Source organism: Grampus griseus (assembly GCF_964374135.1).
Source record: "Grampus griseus genome assembly, chromosome: 15".
NCBI classification, from domain to species: domain Eukaryota; kingdom Metazoa; phylum Chordata; class Mammalia; order Artiodactyla; family Delphinidae; genus Grampus; species Grampus griseus.
In genome coordinates, this window is record NC_139009.1 from 63,570,704 (window position 1) to 63,591,555 (window position 20,852).

Below are 20,852 nucleotides of genomic sequence, written 5' to 3' on the forward strand. Positions count from 1 at the left end.
GAGTATTTTTAATTTCATTTATTGTGTTGTTCATCATTGCTTGTTTCATCTTTAGTTCTTCTAGGTCCTTGTTAAATGTTTCTTGCATTTTCTCTATTCTATTTCCAAGGTTTTGGATCATCTTTACTGTCATTATTCTGAATTCTTTTCCAGGTAGACTGCCTATTTCCTCTTCATTTGTTAGGTCTGGTGGGTTTTTATCCTGCTCCTCTATGTGCTGTGCGTTTTTCTGTCTTCTCATTTTGTTTATCTTACTGTGTTTGGGGTCTCCTTTCTGCAGGCTGCAGGTTCGTAGTTCCCGTTGTGTTTGGTGTCTGTCCCCAGTGGCTAAAGTTGGTTCAGTGGGTTGTGTAGGCTTCCTTGTGGAGGGGACTAATGCCTGTGTTCTGGTGGATGAGGCTGGATCTTGTCTCTCTGGTGGGCAGGTCCACGTCTGGTGGTGTGTTTTGGGGTGTCTGTGGACTTATTATGATTTTAGACAGTCTCTCTGCTAATGGGTGGTGTTGTGTTCCTGTTTTGCTAGTTGTTTGGCATGGGGTGTCCAGCACTGTAGCTTGCTGGTTGTTGAGTGAAGCTGGGTGCTGGTGTTGACATGGAGATCTCTGGGAGATTATCGCCATTTGATATTCTGTGGAGCTGGGAGGTCTCTTGTGGACCAGTGTCCTGAAGTTGGCTCTCCCACCTCAGAGGCACAGCACTGAATCCTGGCTGAAGCACCAAGAGCCTTTCATCTACATGGCTCAGAATGAAAGAGAGAAAAAGTAGAAAGAAAGAAAGAAAGAAAGAAAGGAGGGAGGGAGGGAGGAAGGAACGAAGGAAGGAAGGAGGGAAGGGAGGAAAGAAAGAAAGAAGATAAAATAAAAGTAAGATAAAATAAAATAAAGTTATTTAAATAAAAAATAATTATTAAGAAAAAAAATTTTTTTAAGGAAAAAAACAAAAACCCAAAAATGGAAAGATAGAACCCGAGGACAAATGGTGGAAGCAAAGCTATACAGACAAAATCTCACACAGAAGCATACACATACACACTCACAAAAAGAGGAAAAGGGGAAGAAACCATAAATCTTGTTCTCAAAGTCCACCTCCTCAATTTGGGATGATTCGTTGTCTATTCATGTATTCCACAGATGCAGGGTACATCAGGTTGATTGTGGAGGTTTAATCCGCTGCTTCTGAGGCTGCTGGGAGGGATTTCCCTTTCTCTTCTTTGTTCTCACAGCTCCTGGGGCTTAGCTTTGGATTTGGCCCTGCCTCTGCGTGTAGGTCACTGGAGGACATCTGTTCTTCGCTCAGACAGGACGGGGTTAAAGGAGCAGCTGCTTCAGGGATTCTGGCTCACTCAGGCCGGGGGGATGGAGGGGTCCAGAGTGCGGGGTGAGCCTGCGGTGGCAGAGGCTGGCGTGATGTTTCACCAGCCTGGGGCGCACCGTGCGTTCTCCCGGGGAAGTTGTCCCTGGATCCCAGGACCCTGGCAGTGGCAGGCTGCACAGGCTGCCCGGAAGAGGGGTGTGGATAGTGACCTGTGCTCACACACAGGCTTCTTGGTGGTGGCAGCAGCAGCCTTAGCGTCTCATGTCAGTCTCTGGGGTCCGCGCTTTTAGCTGCGGCTCGCGCCCTTCTCTGGAGCTCCTTTAAGGAGCGCTCTTAATCCCCTCTCCTTGCGCACCAGGAAACAAAGAGGGAAGAAAGTCTCTTGCCTCTTCGGCAGCTCCAGACTTTTCCCCGGACTCCCTCCCGGCTAGCCGTGGTGCAGTAGCCCCCTTCAGGCTGTGTTCACGCCGCCAACCCCAGTCCTCTCCCTGCACTCCGACCAAAGCCCAAGCCTCAGCTCCCAGCCCCGCCGGCCCCGGCGGAGGAGCAGACAAGTCTCTCGGGCTGATGAGTTCCGGTTGGCACCGATCCTCTGTGTGGGAATCTCTCCGCTTTGCCCTCCGCACCCCTGTAGCTGTGCTCTCCTCCGCGACTCCGAAGCTTCCCCCTCCGCCACCCGCAGTCTCCGCCCGCGAAGGGGCTTCCTAGTGTGTGGAAACCTTTCCTCCTTCACGGCTCCCTCCCACTGGTGCAGGTCCTGTCCCTATCCTTTTGTCTCTGTTTATTCTTTTTTCTTTTACCCTACCCAGGTACGTGGGGACTGTCTTGCCTTTTGGGAGGTCTGAGGTCTTCTGCCAGCGTTCAGTAGGTGTTCTGTAGGAGTTGTTCCACTTGTAGATGTATTTCTTGTGTATCTGTGGGGAGGAAGGTGATCTCCGCGTCTTACTCTTCTGCCATCTTCCCCTCGTCTCTATTTGTTGTCTTTTTGATGGTAGCCATTCTGGTGGTGTGAGGTGATATCTCGTTGTGGATTTGATTTGCATTTCCCTGATGATCAGTGATGTTGATCATCTTTTCATGTGCCTGTTAGCCTACTGTATGTCTTCTTTAGAAAAATGTCTATTTAGGTCCTCTGCCCATTTTTAAATTGGATTGTTTGTTGAGTTGTGTGTGTTTTTGTATATTTTGGATATTAACGCCTTATCAAATATATTGCTTGCAAATATATTCTCCCATTTAGTAGATGGCCTTTTCGTTCTGTTGATAGTTTCCTTCACTGTGCAAAAGCTTTTTAGTTTGATGTAGTGTCATTTGTTTATTTTTGCTTTTGTTTCCCTTGCCTAAGGACCCATAGCCAAAAATATATTGCCAAGACTGATGTCAAAGAGAGTACTGCCTATGTTTTCTTCTAGGAATTTTATGGTCTTACACTTAAGTCTTGAATCCAGTTTGAGTTTTTGTATGTAGTGTGAGAAAGTGGTCCAGTCTGATTCTTTTGCATGTAGCTGTCCCGTTTTCCTAACATCATTTATTGAAGAGGCTGTCTTTTCTCCACTTGATATGCTTGCTTCCTTTGTCATAGATTAATTGACCATATAAGTGTGGGTTTATTTCTGGGCTTTCTATTATGTTCCATTGATCTATGTGTATATTTTTGTGCCAGTACATACTGTTTTGATGACTGTAGCTTTGTGGTATAGTTTTAAATCAGGGCACATGATACCTTCAGTTTTTTTCTTCTTTCTCAGGATCATTTGGGCTATTTGTGTTTCCCTACAAATTTTAGAATTTTTCATTTTGTGAAAAATGCCATTGGTATTTGCTAGGGATTGCATTGAATCTGTGGATTGTCTTAAACTTTGCAATGCAGCACATTCAGTGACTGTTGGGTATGGTGGATGTGTTGTCAAGCTTTGGGCCTGCCCAGCCCCTTTGAACACCCTCTTAATTTAGGACTTCTCCATGTTGTGTCTCCTGACCCCATGGGCCTGTTTCCCCAGCTTTCCTTGAAGCTCGAGCCTGGGCATGTGGCCCAGGCTCTGGCAACCAACTGTAAGATGTCAGTTCAGAAGCAAATACCATAAAGAAAGGGGTGCCGTGTAGAATGCCTTCTAGCAAGGATGATGAGAGACAGACATCTAACTGTCAAAGGTGTCTATGGCACGTCCTGGATGTAAAATCCTATGCCCAGAATCAGGAGCTGGGCAGAGATGTCTGAGCCCAGTGGCCACCACGATAGCATTTTTACCAGTGGAGTTTGATGGTATAACTTGCACAACATGCTTGGATGGCTAACCTCTGAGTCTGAGTCTCTGGCTCTGCTGAAGATCCTGAAAGGGACTATAGATTCTTCAGTAAACTCCTTTTCTGCTTAAACTAGCTTGAATGGGTTCAGTTTGCAACTGTGACAGATAAAATTAGATTGCTGTGTACACTGTGGCTTCTATTTTTCAATTTTAATTGCTTCTAAATGCCTCTTTTTCCCAATCCCTCAAATTCATACATTGAACTGTGAAACACAAGAGATTATGCAGATTATTAGTGCCCAGCATTAAAGACAATGCAATACAAGTAGTCCTAATATTTATATTCAGGGCAGGCCCACGCTCAGTCTTAAAATTCTCCATGAAATCCCATTACTTATAACATGTTGCAAACTTGATAAATTCTAATTAGAAAAAGGAATATTTGGCAAGTAGAGGTCTCTTAGCAAAGTGGCCTCTTCCCAGGGCAGCTCCCTGAAGCCTAACAGTCAGGCTCAGGTCAGTCCTATGTGAGGCAAGAGCCAGCCTTGTGTAAAAACAGACTGTCCTGAACATAGCAAGGGTTTGTTTAATAAATATTTGCTGGGCTTCCCTGGTGGCGCAGTGGTTGAGAGTCCGCCTGCCGATGCAGGGGACACGGATTCGTGCCCTGGTCCGGGAGGATCCCACATGCTGCGGAGCGGCTAGGCTTCTGAGCCATGGCTGCTGAGCCTGCGCGTCCGAGCCTGTGCTCTGCAACGGGAGAGGCCACAACAGTGAGAGGCCCGCGTACCACAAAAAAATAAATAAATAAAAAATAAATAAGTAAATAAATATTTGCTGATTGATTTCTCTCTTGGGGTTGTGGAATGTAAATTACATGGATGTGTTATTACTCTTCAGCATTTGTGTGTGTCTCTCTGTGTGTGTGTATGTGTCTGTGAGAGAGAGAGAGAGAGAGAGAGAGAGAGAGAGAGAGAGAGAGAGATCTAAGGATCTATAAATAATAAATTCCAGGCATGGAGTTTGGAGCCAGAAAAGTCAAAGATGTAAGTCTCACCCTTGAGTGAGTAATACCTTTTAGTTTCCCATGTATAAGTTGGGGCTTATAACAATACCTACTCCAGCCACCTCCCAGGATTGGGAGCTTTGTAAGAGATAATATGCACTTAAATTACCTTGTGATTATTATCTGGTTCATGAAATGGGACCAAAGAGGGGAGTGTGGAAAAGGCTCTAAAATTAGTGTGTGGAGAAGCGATCATAGCTAACATGACCCACTGGGTTTGGTCCCATCTGCCTGGGGTCAACAGGTTTTGTAGCACTGGACTATTGGGTTTCCAAGTATTTCTAAGCAGTAGGTATCCTCTTTTTCCTCCCCCACTCCTAGCCAAAGCCATCAATTCCACCTCAGACTTTGAAACATCTAAACCTATAGCCTGACTTCCCTACCCACCCTTACCTTCGTTCAGGCCCTGGTCCTATCTTTCAGCTTCAGCCTCTTTCTGCCTCTGGTCTCTGATCTCCTTCCCCTGTATCCACATGGAGGGCAATTATTGCCCTAAAAAAGCAAATCAGATCACATAAATTCCCTAAGAATCTCTGTTGGATAGCTAAACCTATATATCTATGGTGTTTCTATATCTAAAGGGGGAAGCCCAGTTATGAGACTGTTGCAATCAGGTGAGAGATGTTGGGTGTATGAATTGTTATAAAAAATGTGAAAAATGGTTATCTCTAAGATTTTTTCTATTCATTTATCCAACAAATATTTATTGGTGCCAGGTGACAGGCACCATTTTAGACCCTGTGGATATGAGGAAACAGCATAGGTACAGATCCTGCCCTAAAGAATATATGGAAAATCAATAGGAAATCAGAGTTATGTGATAGTGACTTGGGGAACTCCTTGAGATAAACTGGTCAGGGGAAAGTCCTCTGAGGAGGTGATATTTTGCTTGAACCTCAGTATGGAGGAAGAGACAGCTGGACACAGATCTGGAGAAGAATATTTCAGAAAGAAGAAAAAGGAAGAGTTAAGGCCCTTGGGTGGGAAAGAGTTTGACATTTTCGAGGAAAACATACTAGTGTGAGTGCCAAGCAGTGTACTGGGGAAAGTAGTGTAGAGTGGGGTGGACAGGGAGGCAGAGGCCATATCATATAAAGACTTAGAGGCCATTGTCAGGAGTTTGAATTTTATTCTAAGTTTGGAAGACATTAAACTTGAGCCCGGGAGAGACACAGAATTGTTTATATTTTACAGGTCACTCTGGCCCCTGAGTAAAGAACTGACTATAGGGGTCAGGGTGGAGGTAGGCATGAATGGAAGCAGGGGGCAAGGTAGGACAATGTGGTATTGGCTCTGGCTGAGTTGCTGGTGGCTTGGCTAGGAGATGTCCGAGGACACAGAGAGAAGAGGTCAATTAATAGGATCTATTTTAGGGATCAAACTGACTGCTGATGGATTAACTGGATATGAAGGTGAGTGGGAGGAAGGAATCAAGGATGATTTAGGGGGGATGGTGATACAATTTGCTGAGACAACCAGGAAAGGAATAGATTTGGGAAGAAAAGTTGAGTTCAGCTTTGGACATGTTAAGTGGGAGATGCTAGTCACTTCAGTGGGAGATGACAAATAAGTCTGGAACTCTGGGAGAGGTCCTCGCTGTAGATTTACATTTGTGAGTCATCAGTGTGTAAATGATATAACTGTCATGGGGCTGGCAGGGAACACCAGGGAGAGAGTGTAACTAGATCAGAGAAGAGGGTGAAGGACAGCCCTGGAATATGCCAGCATTTACCAGTAGTGAAAATGGGGGTTGAGGAACCTGGAGAGTGAGGTTAGAGGGAAACCAGGAGGGTAGAGCTTCCTTGGCTTAGCAGAGGATGGTGTGTTCAGATGAGGGATTTGGTCAACTGTGCACAACATCCCTGAGAGGTGGAGTAAGACAAGCGTATAAAAGAGAGAGGAATAGATAACCAACAAGGACCTACTGCTGTGTGGCACAGGGGACTATACTCAATATTTTGTAATAACCTATAAGGGAAAAGAATCTGAAAAAGAATACACACACACACACAAAACTGAATCACTGTGCCATACACCTGAAACTAACATGACATTGTAAATCAACTATACATCAAATAAAAAATTAAGTTAAATTAAAAAAGAAAAGAGAAAGGAACAGAGGATTTGGCACTTTGTAGGTCATTACGGTGACTATGACCAAAGCAGTTTTGGACCCAAGCCTGATTGGAGTGAGGGAGGGAGGGGCGAGAATGTGTAGTTAGCAAGGGTACACAGCTTTCAAAAAGTTTTGCTGGGAGGCTAGATCATGGAGGTTTATGTTTTTTTCTGTTTGTATACTCTTATTTTCCAACAATGAACATTTAATATTGTGTTTTATTATTATTATTATACATTGCAGATAGCACCCCACTGTTTATGAGAGAAGGAGAAACTCCTCAGGAGACACTGCAAACCTTCACCTTCCCTCCCCTGCGACCTTTCCAACCCCAGGCTTGCTATTCTCCACAGTCACCAGTCTCCCATAGGCTGCACTCACTCTTGCTGGCTTCCACCATGTATAAAAGTCTGGCGCCAGCATATGATCCAGCAATCCCACTCCTGGACATATACCCAGACAAAACTATAATTTGAAAAGATACATGCACCCCGATGTTCATTGCAGCGCTATTTACAATAGCCAAGACATGGAAAAAACCTAAATGTCCATCTATAGATGAATGGATAAAGAAGATATGGTATGTATATACAATGGAATACTACTCAGCCATAAAAATGAATGAAATAATGCCATTTGCAGCAACATGGGTAGACCTAGAGATTCTCGTGCTAAGTGAAGTATGTCAGAAAGAGAAAGACAAATACATGATATCACTTATGTATGTAAGCTAAAATACGATACAAATGAACGTATCTATGGAACAGAAACAGACTCAGATACAGAGAACAGACTTGTGGTTGCAGGTGGGGGGGAGGGGGGAAGGATTGGGAGTCTGGGGTTAGCAGATGCAAACTATTATATATAGGATGGATAAACAACAAGGTCCTACTGTATAGCACAGGGAACTAGATTCAATACCCTGTGATGAACCATAATGGAAAAGAATATGAAAAAGAATATATAACTGCATCACTTTGCTGTACAGCAGAAATGAACACAGCATTGTAAATCAACTATACTTCAATAAAATTAGAAAAAAAAAAAAAAGGAAAAAAAGAAAACGTTTGATGCCGGGCATTAGCTGTGGCTGTGACTCCTACTCCTCTCAGCATCCATAAGCCACCCCACCCCACACACGTCCAGGATCATTTGGTTACGCACTTATCACCCACCCAGTTTCACCCACGCATCAGCTGCAGACAAAGTTCTTTTCCTGCTTTTTACTTCCCGGCTCTTACAGTGGCAGGATGGGATAATAGGGAAAAGAATAGGGCCTCAAAGACGGACGTGGGTTTCTTCCCTTACCTGCCACTCATTAACTGTGTGACCTTGGGCAAGTCTCTTAAGGGCTCCGTTTCCTCATCTGTAAAACAAGGTTAGTAAAACTCACATCCATTCAGTTTTGTGGTGCCTGGCATAAAGTGAGCAGCAGTTGCGGCGGCTCACTTTGCATCAGCATTGCGCGGACGCCTGGAGCCACAATAGGTGAGAACTAAGATGCTTCAGAAATGTGACCCAGTAGCGGGGGCCCCTCACATGACCCCGAGATGCCAGACAGTGTTTCTCTCCCCGCCCAGGGCGTGTGCAAGTCCGGTGACCCGACTTTCCAGTCACCCCACACTCCGGGTCTGTGATTATGCGCCCCCCCCCCCCCCCCCCCCCATAGCTGGGCCTGACGCGGCAGTGGCTCATGCGCCTTTCCGCCCCAGCCTGTTGCCACGGACCACACGTCTCATCCATGCTGCCTGGCCCCTCCCCCTGCCCCGGGTGCGCCCCTCCAGCTTGCCGGCTCGGGTGTCTGAGCGGCCGCGCCCGCGGGCCGTCCGCTCTGACTGGCTGCACCGCGGCGGCGGGCGGCCCGTGGGCACACACACCCTCCCCGCGCAGCCAATGGGCGTGCGCGCGTCACTGACCCGGCGGCCCGCGAGCCGGCAACCCCTCAATAAGCCACATTGTTGCACGAAACTCCAGCGCAGGAGTCCCGGACCGCCGCTAGCACCAGCGTGTCACCGAGCGGAGAAGATCCGCTGGCGAGAGCAGCGCGCGTGTGAGCCGGAGAGGTCCTGTCGCCCTAGTGGAGCCAAGCTGCTATTCTTCTCAAGTTAAGCCTTAGTGATTCTGTGGCTGAAGTTAGTACCTTGACAGTGGGGGCATCCCAGCACGTCGCTGGGAGTGATTCTTGGTCCTTCAGCAGTTGTGACTATCAAAACCTGTTTTTAGAGTCCCGAAACTCTCCAGCTGGGCGCGCCATCGTGTGCCTTCTTTGTGTACCTCCCGGACTCATCGCTCCCAACCGGGCCTCCAAGCCCGGACAAAGCGGTCAGACCGCGCCGCCCTCCTCCCCCGCAAGCGCTCCAGCCTCGGTTTCCCATCTCGGCGCTGTCGGGCCGCAGCAGGATGATCGCCTCGCATCTGCTCGCCTACTTCTTTACGGAGCTCAACCATGACCAAGTGCAGAAGGTAAGTAAGCGCGGGCGGGGGCGGCTGGCTTGCCTGACAACATTGCTTTGTCCCCGGCCCTCTCTCCGGGGTCCCGGCCGGCTGGGACTCTCCTCTTAGACCCTGCGGGGACCCGCTTCCTTCCCATTCCGGGCCGCGGACGCGGAAAATATCAGCGCGGCGGGGAAAGTCCTGGGCTGGAGGAGCCACGTCCGCTAGGCACGGGCAGACGTGTGCGCGCGTGCGAGGCTCCGGGGCTCGCGCACCGCGCGGCTCTCCCTCTCTGCGGCCCTGCGCGCGCTCGCGCTTTTTTTTTTTTGGAGGGTTGGGCCACCCGGCACGTAGTCTTTGACTGCTGGGCCCACGTGGGAGGAGCCCCCCTTTCGCTGCCTGAGTTCCGGCCAGAGCACGTGGGGAGAATCGTGGCGGGGGGGGGGTGAGTTGGGGGAAGGCTCCGCTGCCGCGCGGGGTTGCCTGGGTTCCTCCCGCGCTAAAGGACCACATTTTGGGGACCTACGATTCCCCCTAGCGTTCCTCACGGCCTTGCGGAGGTGGGCTTGGGGAGAAGACCACGCGGGAAGAAGCTGGGAAAGGGTCAGAGAAACTCCGCCCGCCGCACCCCTTTCCCGGAACTGAGGCGCCCGGAACTGTGGCTCCGCGAGGGGCGTACGCCCCCCCAACGCCCATTCCCAGCGCCTGCCTCGGGGCCGCCCTGCCTTGAGTACCCCATCTTCGGGCCCGCCCCCCAAATGGGGGTGGACTTTGGATGTTACTTCTGGTGTATCTAAAAGTTTCTCCGAGAGGACCAACACCCCCTTTTCCCCTCTTTGCCGTCTTCCTGGAGATTTTTGTCCTTCTGAAAACGAGCTTTTCCCTGTCGTGAGCCCTGACCTGTCTGCCCGCTTCTGTCTCAGCAGCACCCCGCCTAAGTCCGAGCTCTTGCTCGGGCCAGGTCTTTTACGTAAGACAAAGCCTCTGGCCTCGCCGGGGAGCCTCGCTCTCTGTGCCTCTGGGTATGGAGAGTGGGTGGGGCTAGGCTGGGCCCCAGGCGCTCTCTGGGGAGAATTGAGTTTCTGAAACGCTCGGGATTTCGGGATTGGCTCCTGGCCCTGGGCCTCAGCTAGGACTTGAGACGAGAGAGTGGGCTGGGGCGGGGGTGGAGGGTGTCCAGATCTGTGAGTCAATGACAGAGCGTTGCTCAATTACATACTTGAAATTTCTGTATCTCAATGGGAACACATTTTTGGGCAAATGTTTTGACGTTATCTTTATGTGGGGCGACCTGCTCATACTCCCATTCTGGGGATCCTGAGAGCAAAGGAGAGGAAGGTGGGTTGCCATCACAGTGTTTTCAAAGCCGTGGTAGATGAACCCCAAAATACCGTGACATTACTTAGCCTCAGACTGGAGTAGGGAGCAGATGGCCGCTGGTTTAGTTGAGTGTTAGTCTGCTTGTAAGTGGCTGTTACCTTCTAACTCAATCCTGGGATAAGGCTCTGCTCTGCACTTTAATTCAGTTTATTTAAGAACGTGTCTGTGATCCGGCAGGACCTTGGCAACTTCGTTGGACTTCTTTGCTCAAGAAGTGAGTTAACCCTTGTGACAGTCATCTCTTGGCAAGTCCTAGAATACAAAGCTGGAGGACCATTAATTCAGGAGAGGTCTTCTCAGTTGGTTGAATATTGCCCCAGGACATTTAAATTTACTCACCCCCTGTCCAGAGGAAGGAACCTAGGACCACAAATTTACCCTCCCCGAAACCAGAGGATGGAGGCTAGGACTGGAACCTTCCTGGCCTGGAATGGGGAGGGGTCATAGCTTTAGTCCCAAACTGGAAAGAGAATTAACCAGGGTATGTAGAAATGAGTTCTAATCTCTGTTTTGTGGTTTATTAACCACAGGACTCTGAGCAAGTCACTTTGCTTCTTTGGACCGCCAATTTCTTTTTGTAAAACAGGGATGACAACAGCAACCTTCTTCACTTTGGGGAGTTGTGATGATTAAGCACAGCCATGTGAAAAGGTCTTTCTTGTAGTCTTCTCTACATTTGCAGCCTGTCAAGTGTCTCAGGGACACTTGGGTGTATTTCCTCCAAATTACCAATGGGGGCAGAATTGAGTCAGGCCTTAACTCAGCAGGTGTGGAAGCTGGGACTTGGCCTCCCAGTTTAGGTGAGCAAAGCTGCCTGTTTCCAGCAGCAGTTAGGAAATAGGGAGAGAATCAGAGAGAATATTATGGAAGGATCTTTTAAAGTTGCTACTAGAAGGAAGAATTAGGAGAGAAGGTTGAAGCTTTAGTTTTACAGTCTTTTGAAAAGGCCTTGATTTGAACTCTTCTGAAATCCCTATTATTTTACATAATCTGGGTTGTAGTCTGAGGCAGGGAAAGTTTAGGTTCACCTGCCCAAAACTAGCCCCATCAGAATCACTTGTCCCCTGATAGACAAGCCTAGTGTTTTGTGCTGATTGACACTTTGAAACTCAAGAGCAAACACATATAGCATTTACTGTGTACCAGGTGGTTTTAAGCTCTTTACATATGTTAGCTTATTAACATTCATAACAACACCATGAAGTAGATACTATTATCAGCATCCCTGTTTTACTGGTAAGGAGCTGAGTCACAGAGTGACTTGTTCAAGGTCACTAGCTTTTTTGTAAAGGCTGGAAATTGAAGCCATGCATTTGGGCTCCAGAGGCCCATGCTCTTGACCACACCCCCTGCCTCTGGGACCATCAGAAGACCCCATCCTGGCCCGTGTCTGTGTTCACTCTTGGATGCTGGCAGCACCCTCACCCAGCATGTCCAGAAATGCAGGTAGCTCTTCTCTTGGTCAGATTAGTGGCACCAGTACCCTCTGATTATTCTGACTGGGAGCCCTGGACCCATTTCACTGACTTTCCTTTCTGATTGCTTTACCTTGGTCAGCTGGTCTCTGGGTTACTTCAGAGGCCTCCTAGGGTGTGTTTCCAGTCTCTTTCTGGAGCCAGACTGGATCATTTCAGAAGACTGTGTACTATAACTTATATGTGGAATCTAATATGACACAAATGAACTTATTTATGAAACAGAAACAGACTCACTGACGTAGAAAACAAACTAATGGTTACCAAAGGGGAAAGGGGGTGGGGGAAGAATACATTAGGAGTTTGGGATTAGCAGATACAAACTACTATATATAAAATAGATAAACAGGGGCTTCCCTGGTGGCACAGTGGTTGAGAGTCCGCCTGCCGATGCAGGGGACACGGGTTCGTGCCCCGGTCCGGGAAGATCCCACATGCCGCAGAGCGGCTGGACCCGTGAGCCATGGCCACTGAGCCTGCGCGTCCGGAGCCTGTGACCTGCAACGGGAGAGGCCACAACAGTGAGAGGCCTGCATACCGCAAAAAAAAAAAAAAAGATAAACAATAAGGTCCTACTATATAGCACAGGGGACTATATTCAACATCTTGTAATAAACCATAATGGAAAAGAATATGAAAAAGAATATGTATATATGTATGTATAACTGAATCACTTTACTGTATACCAGAAACTAAGGCAACATTGTAAATCAAATATTCCTCCAAAAAAAAAAAAGACTGCATACTGATTGCTCCCTGACCCCACCCCTCACCTCAGCCTCATCTTCTCTATCTGCATTCCCGAAGACTTGAATCACCATTCCTCTAAATGTCACACCTGGTCACCATTCCATCATACATTGGAGTTGGTAGTTACAGGGCAGGGAGAATCCTAGCTGTTCACCTTTATAGCCAGTTTATGACCACTGGTGAGGTGTTCAGTGAGTCCAAGAATGAAGGAGTGGACCTTCCTGAGAAAAGAAGCAGAGCAAGGGCTGCAGGAAGTGGAAGAGGGTGAGAGGCAGCTGGGGGGGTGCTGGTACTGGGTTGAAGGGGTGGGTATCCAAGGGTGGAGGGACCCTTGGAGGGAAAGACAGTGAGCTGTTCCCTCAGCAAGGCCTGAGGCTTGGCGTGAGACTGATCCTGAGGGGAAAGGGAGGCAGGGAGAGAGGGGGAGAGAGAAAAAGGGTGTTTACTGTCCTCCAGCAATCAAGGGTTTTTGTCCTGTCTGCAGAGTTAGAGGATTCTTTTGATTAATTGAGCTATAAATAGTATACAAGATACAGGATTTTTGTCTCTTAAGCTTGATAATCAGGATTAACCATGGAAGTGAAATGAAGTATACATGCCTTCCTTTAGCCATTAACCGATTATTTTAACACACACAGACTGGTGACATACAATCTTGGAATATAGATAGTTCACTTGGGCTCTTTACTACATTAGTGAGGGGTAGCTTTCAACTCTGGAGTTAATGAGAGGGGAGAATATCTTGGAAGCAGAAAGATTCAACAGAACCCCCAAGAGATAAGAGTTTAATGTTTTTTGAGAACCTACTGTGGGTATAGTTACTATGTGGGAAATTGAGACTACGAAACCTTTCAGCTGTCTGGTGAGATGAGGCTCTAGAAATAGGTACTTTACATCCACTAAAGGGTCATGGCAGTCATTCTCATGGGATGGGGAATTAGGGACCTCAAGGGAATCTCAACTGATATTTTTTGAGCACCTACTATGTGCCATTAATCTTCAGATAGGGGATGAAAGTATGGGAGTAAAGTACTGATTAAAACCTTAGTAAGATTATTTTTGGCTGAGTTAACTGACATTGACAGGTACAATTTGCCTCATTTGTTCAACTTAGTATCTTAGTACCAAGTCCCTTTCCTGCTCCGAAGACAATTGATGGTAGCAGGAATATTTTGTAGCTTTTACTAATCATCCATTTGTTTTGTATTGTCAAATTTCTATTTCAGAGAGCGGCCAAGAAGCTCTTTTTTCTTTACCCCTGAATGAATTAAAATTCTCTCTGAGGCTCCTCAGACAAAGCCGACATTTTTTTTTTTTTTAACATCACTTTTCAAAGTTGAACTTTTCTAGCACCCTGAGGAGTTTGAGGGCAGCTAGGGACCCTTTTCCAGGGAGACTCAAAACAACACAAACCACAACAGTTTTCTCAAAATCTGGCAGCCGTAGTAAGGAGATCTGATGTACTAAAAGAGCTCAGGAACCCCAGAAAACTGGCTTCCTTTTTTCAGATACTTCCGGTTTAAAAGGTGGCTCTTGATAACTGGTTCCTCATTATCACTGTTGAGTTTTGAAGTCAGCAAGTTTGGTTTGTTTTCCAACACTGTGTGCTGTCTGTCTTTGACTTTCAAAAGTAGTGGGGGTGGAGGTGTGGCAAATCAAATCGCGGAGTTCGCTGGCTGCGACTTAATATCTCACACCATAGATCACAGGTAGCTGTTCCTGCTTACCTCTAAAGCAGGTCTCTCAGTCTTGGTGCTATTGACATTTTGGGCTGGATAATCTTGTGAGGGGCTACCCAGCCTATCATAAAGAGCAAGAGTTTTTACCCTACCCCAATTTACAGGGGCGAAGCCTGTGGTTTTTTGTTGTTTGTTTGTTTTTAACTACTCCTTTAGAGCAGTGGTTTTCAACTATTAGTGATTTCATCCCCCAGGTGGACTTTGGTGGTGTCTGAAGACATTTTTGGTCCTCACAGGCAGGTGGATGAAGACGTGTCATTGCATCTAGTAAGCAGAGGCAAGGGATAATGCTAAACATCCTACAATGCCCAGGACAGCCCCCCTGCCAAAAAAAAAAGACTTTTCTGACCCCAAATATCTATAGGTTGAGAAACTGCATCAGAAGAACATGGTCTATCCCCCATTCCAGTATTATAGTGCATCGCTAATGGTCATACAGCTACTTAGTAGTAGCTGCAACTAGGACCATAGTTCTTAGCTCTCAGTGTGCCATGTCATGGGATAGTCATGGTGGGGAGTGGCCTTTTACAAAAGATGAATTTAAGGTGAGGTCTGCAGACCACAGTAGTTAGCAGATGTCCATGACCCCTGGCTGAAGTGTGGGTTACCTGAGTAATGTTTTCTGTTTTCAGCCAGAAAAATGTGGGCAAGGTAAGCACTCCAGGAAGCCAGTGGGAGAGAAGTTTGCTCAGCTGACCCCAGGAGAACCTCACCCTGGCTGTTGCTGGGGTTTCCCTGAAAGCCAGGCATTTTCCAGGCTTCTGAACAAGGCAGGCATGTGAGTTGGTGGAACTCCTATCTCAGGAAGCAGAGGGAAGTGGCCGTTGGTACCCACTGAGGGACAGTCCAGCAGTCACTGGGAGAGGCTGTGTGCTGAGAAGTAGAGCCAGGCTCCCTGGGGTGGAATCCTGGCTCACCACAAACCAGCTGTGTGAACTTGGGCCAGTTATTTAACCTCTCTAGGCCTCAGTTTCTTCCGCTTATAAAATGGAGAGTGGATAACACCTTAATAGGGTCTTTGTAAGGATTTAAGAGAGAGTGAATATATGTGAAGTTCTTAGAGCTGTGCCTGCTACATAGTCAACACTTTATGTGTCAAATATTAGTACATAGAGATAGACACACTCTCAGATACCTGACTGCGCTATCCATCTGGGCAGAAGCAAAAGAGGCCCCGCTTCTTTTTTCCTAAGGACTTTTAGGGCATATGGGTTCTGGCCCATTTATATTCTCTGTCTTATGTTGGATTAGAGCAGAGGACAGGGCGGACAGAAGGATGGAAAGTTCCTAAAGCTGAGAAATAAGGAAGCTTCCTCACTGCCCCATCCAACTTCTAAAACCTTCTCTTTTCTGGGCATAGGAGACCCGTTTTTGAGCTCTTCCTCTAACTTGCTTTCCTTCTGGTCTTCTGGGGATACAGCATTCCCCTTGGGTGGAGGGGGGAGTCTCTGGGTTGCCTGGGGCATTTTGGTACACCTCAGCTTGAAGCGTCCTCCTTGGGAAGTCATGAGAGACAAAGCTGCACACTGAATAGTCACAGCATTTGTTCAACCCCTTTTCCCTGTAGAAGTCTAGTCCACTCCCTGTCGGTACCTCCCCTGGAGGGCAGAATCACAGAGGCTCCAATGGCAGTTGCTGAGGCCACTTACGCTGAAATTGGCCAATGAGATGCTTGCTCACACTTCCTCACATCTGCCCCAGACTCTGGCTTCCCACTGGGGGAACCACTTGGGGTGCCCTGTGCTGTTGAGTCACAGGACCGGGTCATGGTAGGTTTCAGTTCCACTGACCCCTGGAGTTTCAATGAAGGGAACAGTCATTCTCACATTTTCTGGCACATTGAATGGAGAGTCCCTGGCCATCTTGGTTCTCAGCAGAGAGCTCTTTGCCCCTCCTATGTAGACTCTGGGCTGTCTAGTGTGGCCCCTTCTGACACTGAGGTGCTTGGGGTTCTCGACAAAGCCAGAGAGGACCCTCAGTGTGGAACCCACACTCTACTCCCCCCATCCCTGTACAGCCTCTGTCTTGTCCAAACTTGGTTGGGAGTCTTGGCCTTGTTTCCATGGGAGCAGGAGCTAGACAATCTCCTTTTCCTTGAAGTACCGTGCTTTTTGCACTGTTGTCTGTGGATCTCTAAGCAATTCCTTAAGAGTCCTTCCCTGGAGCGTGAGTCAGACCTGAGAACCTGGCTCTGGGAACCCTCGGTGCCCATCCACCTCAGCCAGCCTTCCTGCCTCTTCTCACCTTCAGCTCAGCATCCCTGCCCTGGAGGCCTGGAGATGGTCTATGTTCTTGGAAGGCCTTGTTCCCAACCTCTTCCTTCTGGCAGCACCGTATTGTCTGATAAAGGAGTGAAACCAGATAAGCCATTGGACAGCTTTGATTTGGGCTGAGTAAGGGCATTTGAAGCTGTCGCTTTTCCTTTTTCCCATTTGAGGGACAAAAGTTCCTCCTGCTTCCTCCCATATTGTCCTGTCTCAACCCCTTCTAATGAAGCCTTCCAGCCATGTCCCACCAGTCCTCTTTTCCCCTCAATTCCCAAAGGTCTTAAATTAACAAACATGTACACCACTCGCGAAGTGCTGGGCTCTGTCTGTGAACTCTACTACAACTCAGGTCGTCCTCGGGCAGCCCTCCAGGGTAGACGTTATTATTACCTATTATTCAGAAGAAGACACCAAGGCACAGAAAGGGACAGTACCTTGCTCAAGGGCAAGCCAGAATTCAAACCCAGGCAGTATGATTCCAGAGCCCAGGCACTTAGCCCCAGTGTGGGGCTGCCTGGGACAACTGGAGATAGCCAGTTGTCTTTCAGTTTCATGGGGTTATCAGTCCGGGGTCAGTTGGGAAGGGACCTTTGAGATCATCTCGTCCAAACCTTTATTTTGCAGTTGAGGAAACCGGGTGCCATGTACTAAGGGACCAGCCAAGAACCCAGTTTCTCCACCATTTCCTGAAAGGAAACCCAGATTCCTTTCAGCGCCATTGGCATAGAATGGGCTCTTCTCATCATTCAGGTGTGGGCTCCCTAAGAACCATGAGCAGGATTTGATTTGTGGCCTGTACCTAAGGTGACCCTATAATTTGTCCAAACTGGGCCACTTTTGAGAGTAAAAGGAGACACTGTTAACAGTTATGCTGCTACCACACTGTAAACATTGTCCTGGGCAAACTGGGATATATGGTTGCCCTGCTTATGGTGGGTGTGTCTGGGGTGGGTAGAGCAGACTGGGAAGTTCTGGGGCTGGACATGGTATAAAGAGACAGACCCAAAGTGATTTGGTCCAGCAGGTGGACAGTTGGCAGCAGACAAGAGTGGGGAGTTCAGATGCCCCTTTGGGCATATGGGCTCAGGGGCAGACTCTGGTCCCTGACATGGGGCTGGCCAGGAGAGGCAGAGTTCGACCCCTAGGGGATCTGGGGTACTGGCCAGGGCAGCTAGGTAGATGGAGAGGAAACTCTGCTGCTGCCAGGATCACATGCAGTGTGGGCCCAGGCCTGAAGAACAAGGCCAGGCTCTGAGCACCTGGGCAGTCTGCAGTAGCCGGCTCTTCCCCTTTACCCAAGTTACTCTCTCACTCCTCTCCTCGGCATTCCTGTCACCCCTTGATGTCACCATAACAAATATGTCTTGAGCATCTACTGTATCTCAGTACTGAGAGAGCTCTGGCATCACAAATATGAAGTTGGGAACATGTGGCCAGTGCCTTTTAGTCCTCTGGGACCAGCGAGAGCAAGAGACACAAGTGTCAAAAGTGTGTTAGTATAACCAGCTGGGAACTTGGGGAATGTATTTGGGGTGAAGGACAAGTGGGAGTTTGTTAGGCCAGAGCAGGAGAACATTCTAGGCATGGGGTCAACACATATGTTTAACCTTTTCAAGACAAAAACTCCTCAGAATTGTACTGATGTATGTGATTTAAGTGATTGTAAATCTGTCTTTTATTATAGTGAAAGAAACTGCTTACTCTCTGCCTTACTCCTTCAGTTTATAATAACTTGTTGACCTATTTGCCTCCCACCAATAGACTGGACACTTGCAGGCAGAAGGGTCTTCTTTATCCCGGCATCCTCAGCGCCTGGCGCTGGCACACTCAATTTAGTGCTCAATCATTATGTGCAGGCGAATGGGGACATATTATTCCTTTGCACTGCTGCCCCATAGTCTGAGGATAGGAGGGTCCTGGGACAGGCGTCCCAAATGCCTGTCTCCTGGACCCCAGACAGGTGCTACTGCCTGAGGTCTGTCTGGCTGTAACTCGATGCAGCCCAAGAACTGGAAGAACAGGAAACCCTGTGACTCACGGTGCAACAGAATCCTGGAGGAGTGGCCTGTAAGCCTCCTCAGTGAGCTCCACACTCACCCTGCGCTGCTCCAGCCATGTGAGTACGCAGTGCGTCAGCTGGAATCTCCCTGAGGTGGCGCGCCGCCCTAGTGGGGGTCCGCCTTGTCCCATCTGAAAAAAGTGTCGAGGCAGATCTGTCACTTCGTTAGCTGTGTTTCAGAGGACAGGAGGCTTAAAGAATCCAGGATCTGCTCTGTCTTTTCCTCCCCAACTCATCCTTTTTTTTTTTAAATCTTATCGGAAACATCTGGCCTTGGCTTGGCAACATTACAGGATAAACTTGCTGCTCTTTGCACAGTCTCGGTCCTCCCAGGAGGAGTCTGTGAAGACACTATTATTAATGAGGCCACTGATGGTAGTTACCTAGCTTTCCCTGTGTGGGCACACCTATGCCCCGGGTTAGGGCACTCATCTGGCCACTGGGTGTTATGGGTCCTGTCAGGGACTTTGGCCTGCGGTTTGGGGAAGCTTCTTCAAACCTTGGTTTCCTTGGCAAAGATTTGCAGTGAAACACTGGCAAAGGAATAATGGAAGATATGAAATTCTTTTGAAACTAAGTTGCAAGCATGTGTCAGCACATAGAGTCACTGGAAGGCTATGTACGGCTGCATTTAGGTTATGGCTTTCCCCTCTGATTTGACCTCTTTGGCCAGACCATGTGAGTAGGTAGACTAGGGCCTAATCAGTGCCTTGTCCTTTTTCCTTCCTATGTTTTTAAATTGAAGTATAATTTATATAGAGAACTGAACACACCAGGTAACTACCACCCAGATCCAGTAACAAATTATTACCAACAATAGCAGGTATACCCCCCACTAAGTATAATCACTATCCTGACTTCTACCGGCCTAGATCTGTTTCTGTACTTACTATAAATGGACTCATATGATCTGTTCCTTTTTGTATCTGGCTTTTTTTACCCAACTTTATATTGTGAGATTCATCTATATATGTAGTTGGATGTGACGGTAAGTACTGCCTTCTCATTGCTGTATAGTACCCTGCCCCTGCCTCTCTAACCCTGTTTTGACTATAGTTGAATTAAAGCAGATGAGATTAGTCAAAGCCCTTCACTTCAAGAGGGTGTGGTTCTTCCTAAATTTCTTTCTAGGAGGCTAGGTTGGATCCTTGGAGTCTGGTCTAATATATATATATATATATATATATATATACACACACACATATATATATATATAATATACATATATATTATATATATACAGTATATATATAATATATATATACACCTGATTGTATCTTTAGGACAAAAACACGAGTGCTAGGAAAGCTAAAATTCAGTCAGTTGGTCTGCTTGAGGTCCAGAAGCAGCTAAAATGTAGGAATTAGCTAGAGTTCATTCAGCACCTCCTGGAGAGAAGGTTCTAGGTACTAAATCAGAAATACCCAAAGACGGGCTTCCCTGGTGGTGCAGTGGTTGAGAGTCCGCCTGCCGATGCAGGGGACGCGGGTTCGTGCCCCGGTCCGGGAGGATCCCACATGCCACGGAGCGGCTGCACCCGTGAGCCATGGCCACTGAGCCTGCGCGTCCGGAGCTGTGCTCCGCAATGGGAGAGGCCACAGCAGTGAGAGGCCCGCATACTGCAAAAAAAAAAAAAAAGAAAAAAAAAAGAAATACCCAAAGACTGGAGAAAGAAGTCCAGCAGTGCAATAGTGCCTCAGGGTGTTCCTGTGTCCTTGGCTCTGACTATGCTTATGGGATTGCTGTCTTATCCAGTTTGGTCACTTGAATTCACCCTTCTACCAGGAGGGTGGGTTCTGTAGGGATGACTGATGAGCGTTTGCTCGATTATGTATTATTTATTTTCTGCCTACTTATTAAAAGAATTAGGTGGTACGGGTGATATGGTTCAGCTTTCACTGAAAGGACTTCGAGAATAAGAGTCATGGAACAGGCAGAAATGATTATCAAAAAACTTAGTGCGTTAAAGTCGAGTACGGAGCCCTGAGCTTCCTGATAGTCAAGGCA

At 47.6% G+C, this 20,852-nt stretch overlaps 1 protein-coding gene across 2 annotated transcripts in view; it reads left to right on the forward strand.

The window, feature by feature from the left end:
• Positions 1-8,709: 8,709 nt before the first annotated feature.
• Positions 8,710-20,852, forward strand: part of HK2 (hexokinase 2) — a 61,747-nt gene continuing 49,604 nt past the window's right edge. For both annotated transcript variants that reach the window (XM_082671848.1, XM_082671849.1), the window contains exon 1: positions 8,710-9,205. In XM_082671848.1, coding sequence (XP_082527974.1) covers positions 9,143-9,205 — 63 coding nt within the window. In that variant the 5' untranslated portion in view covers positions 8,710-9,142. The remainder of the gene's footprint in view (positions 9,206-20,852) is intronic.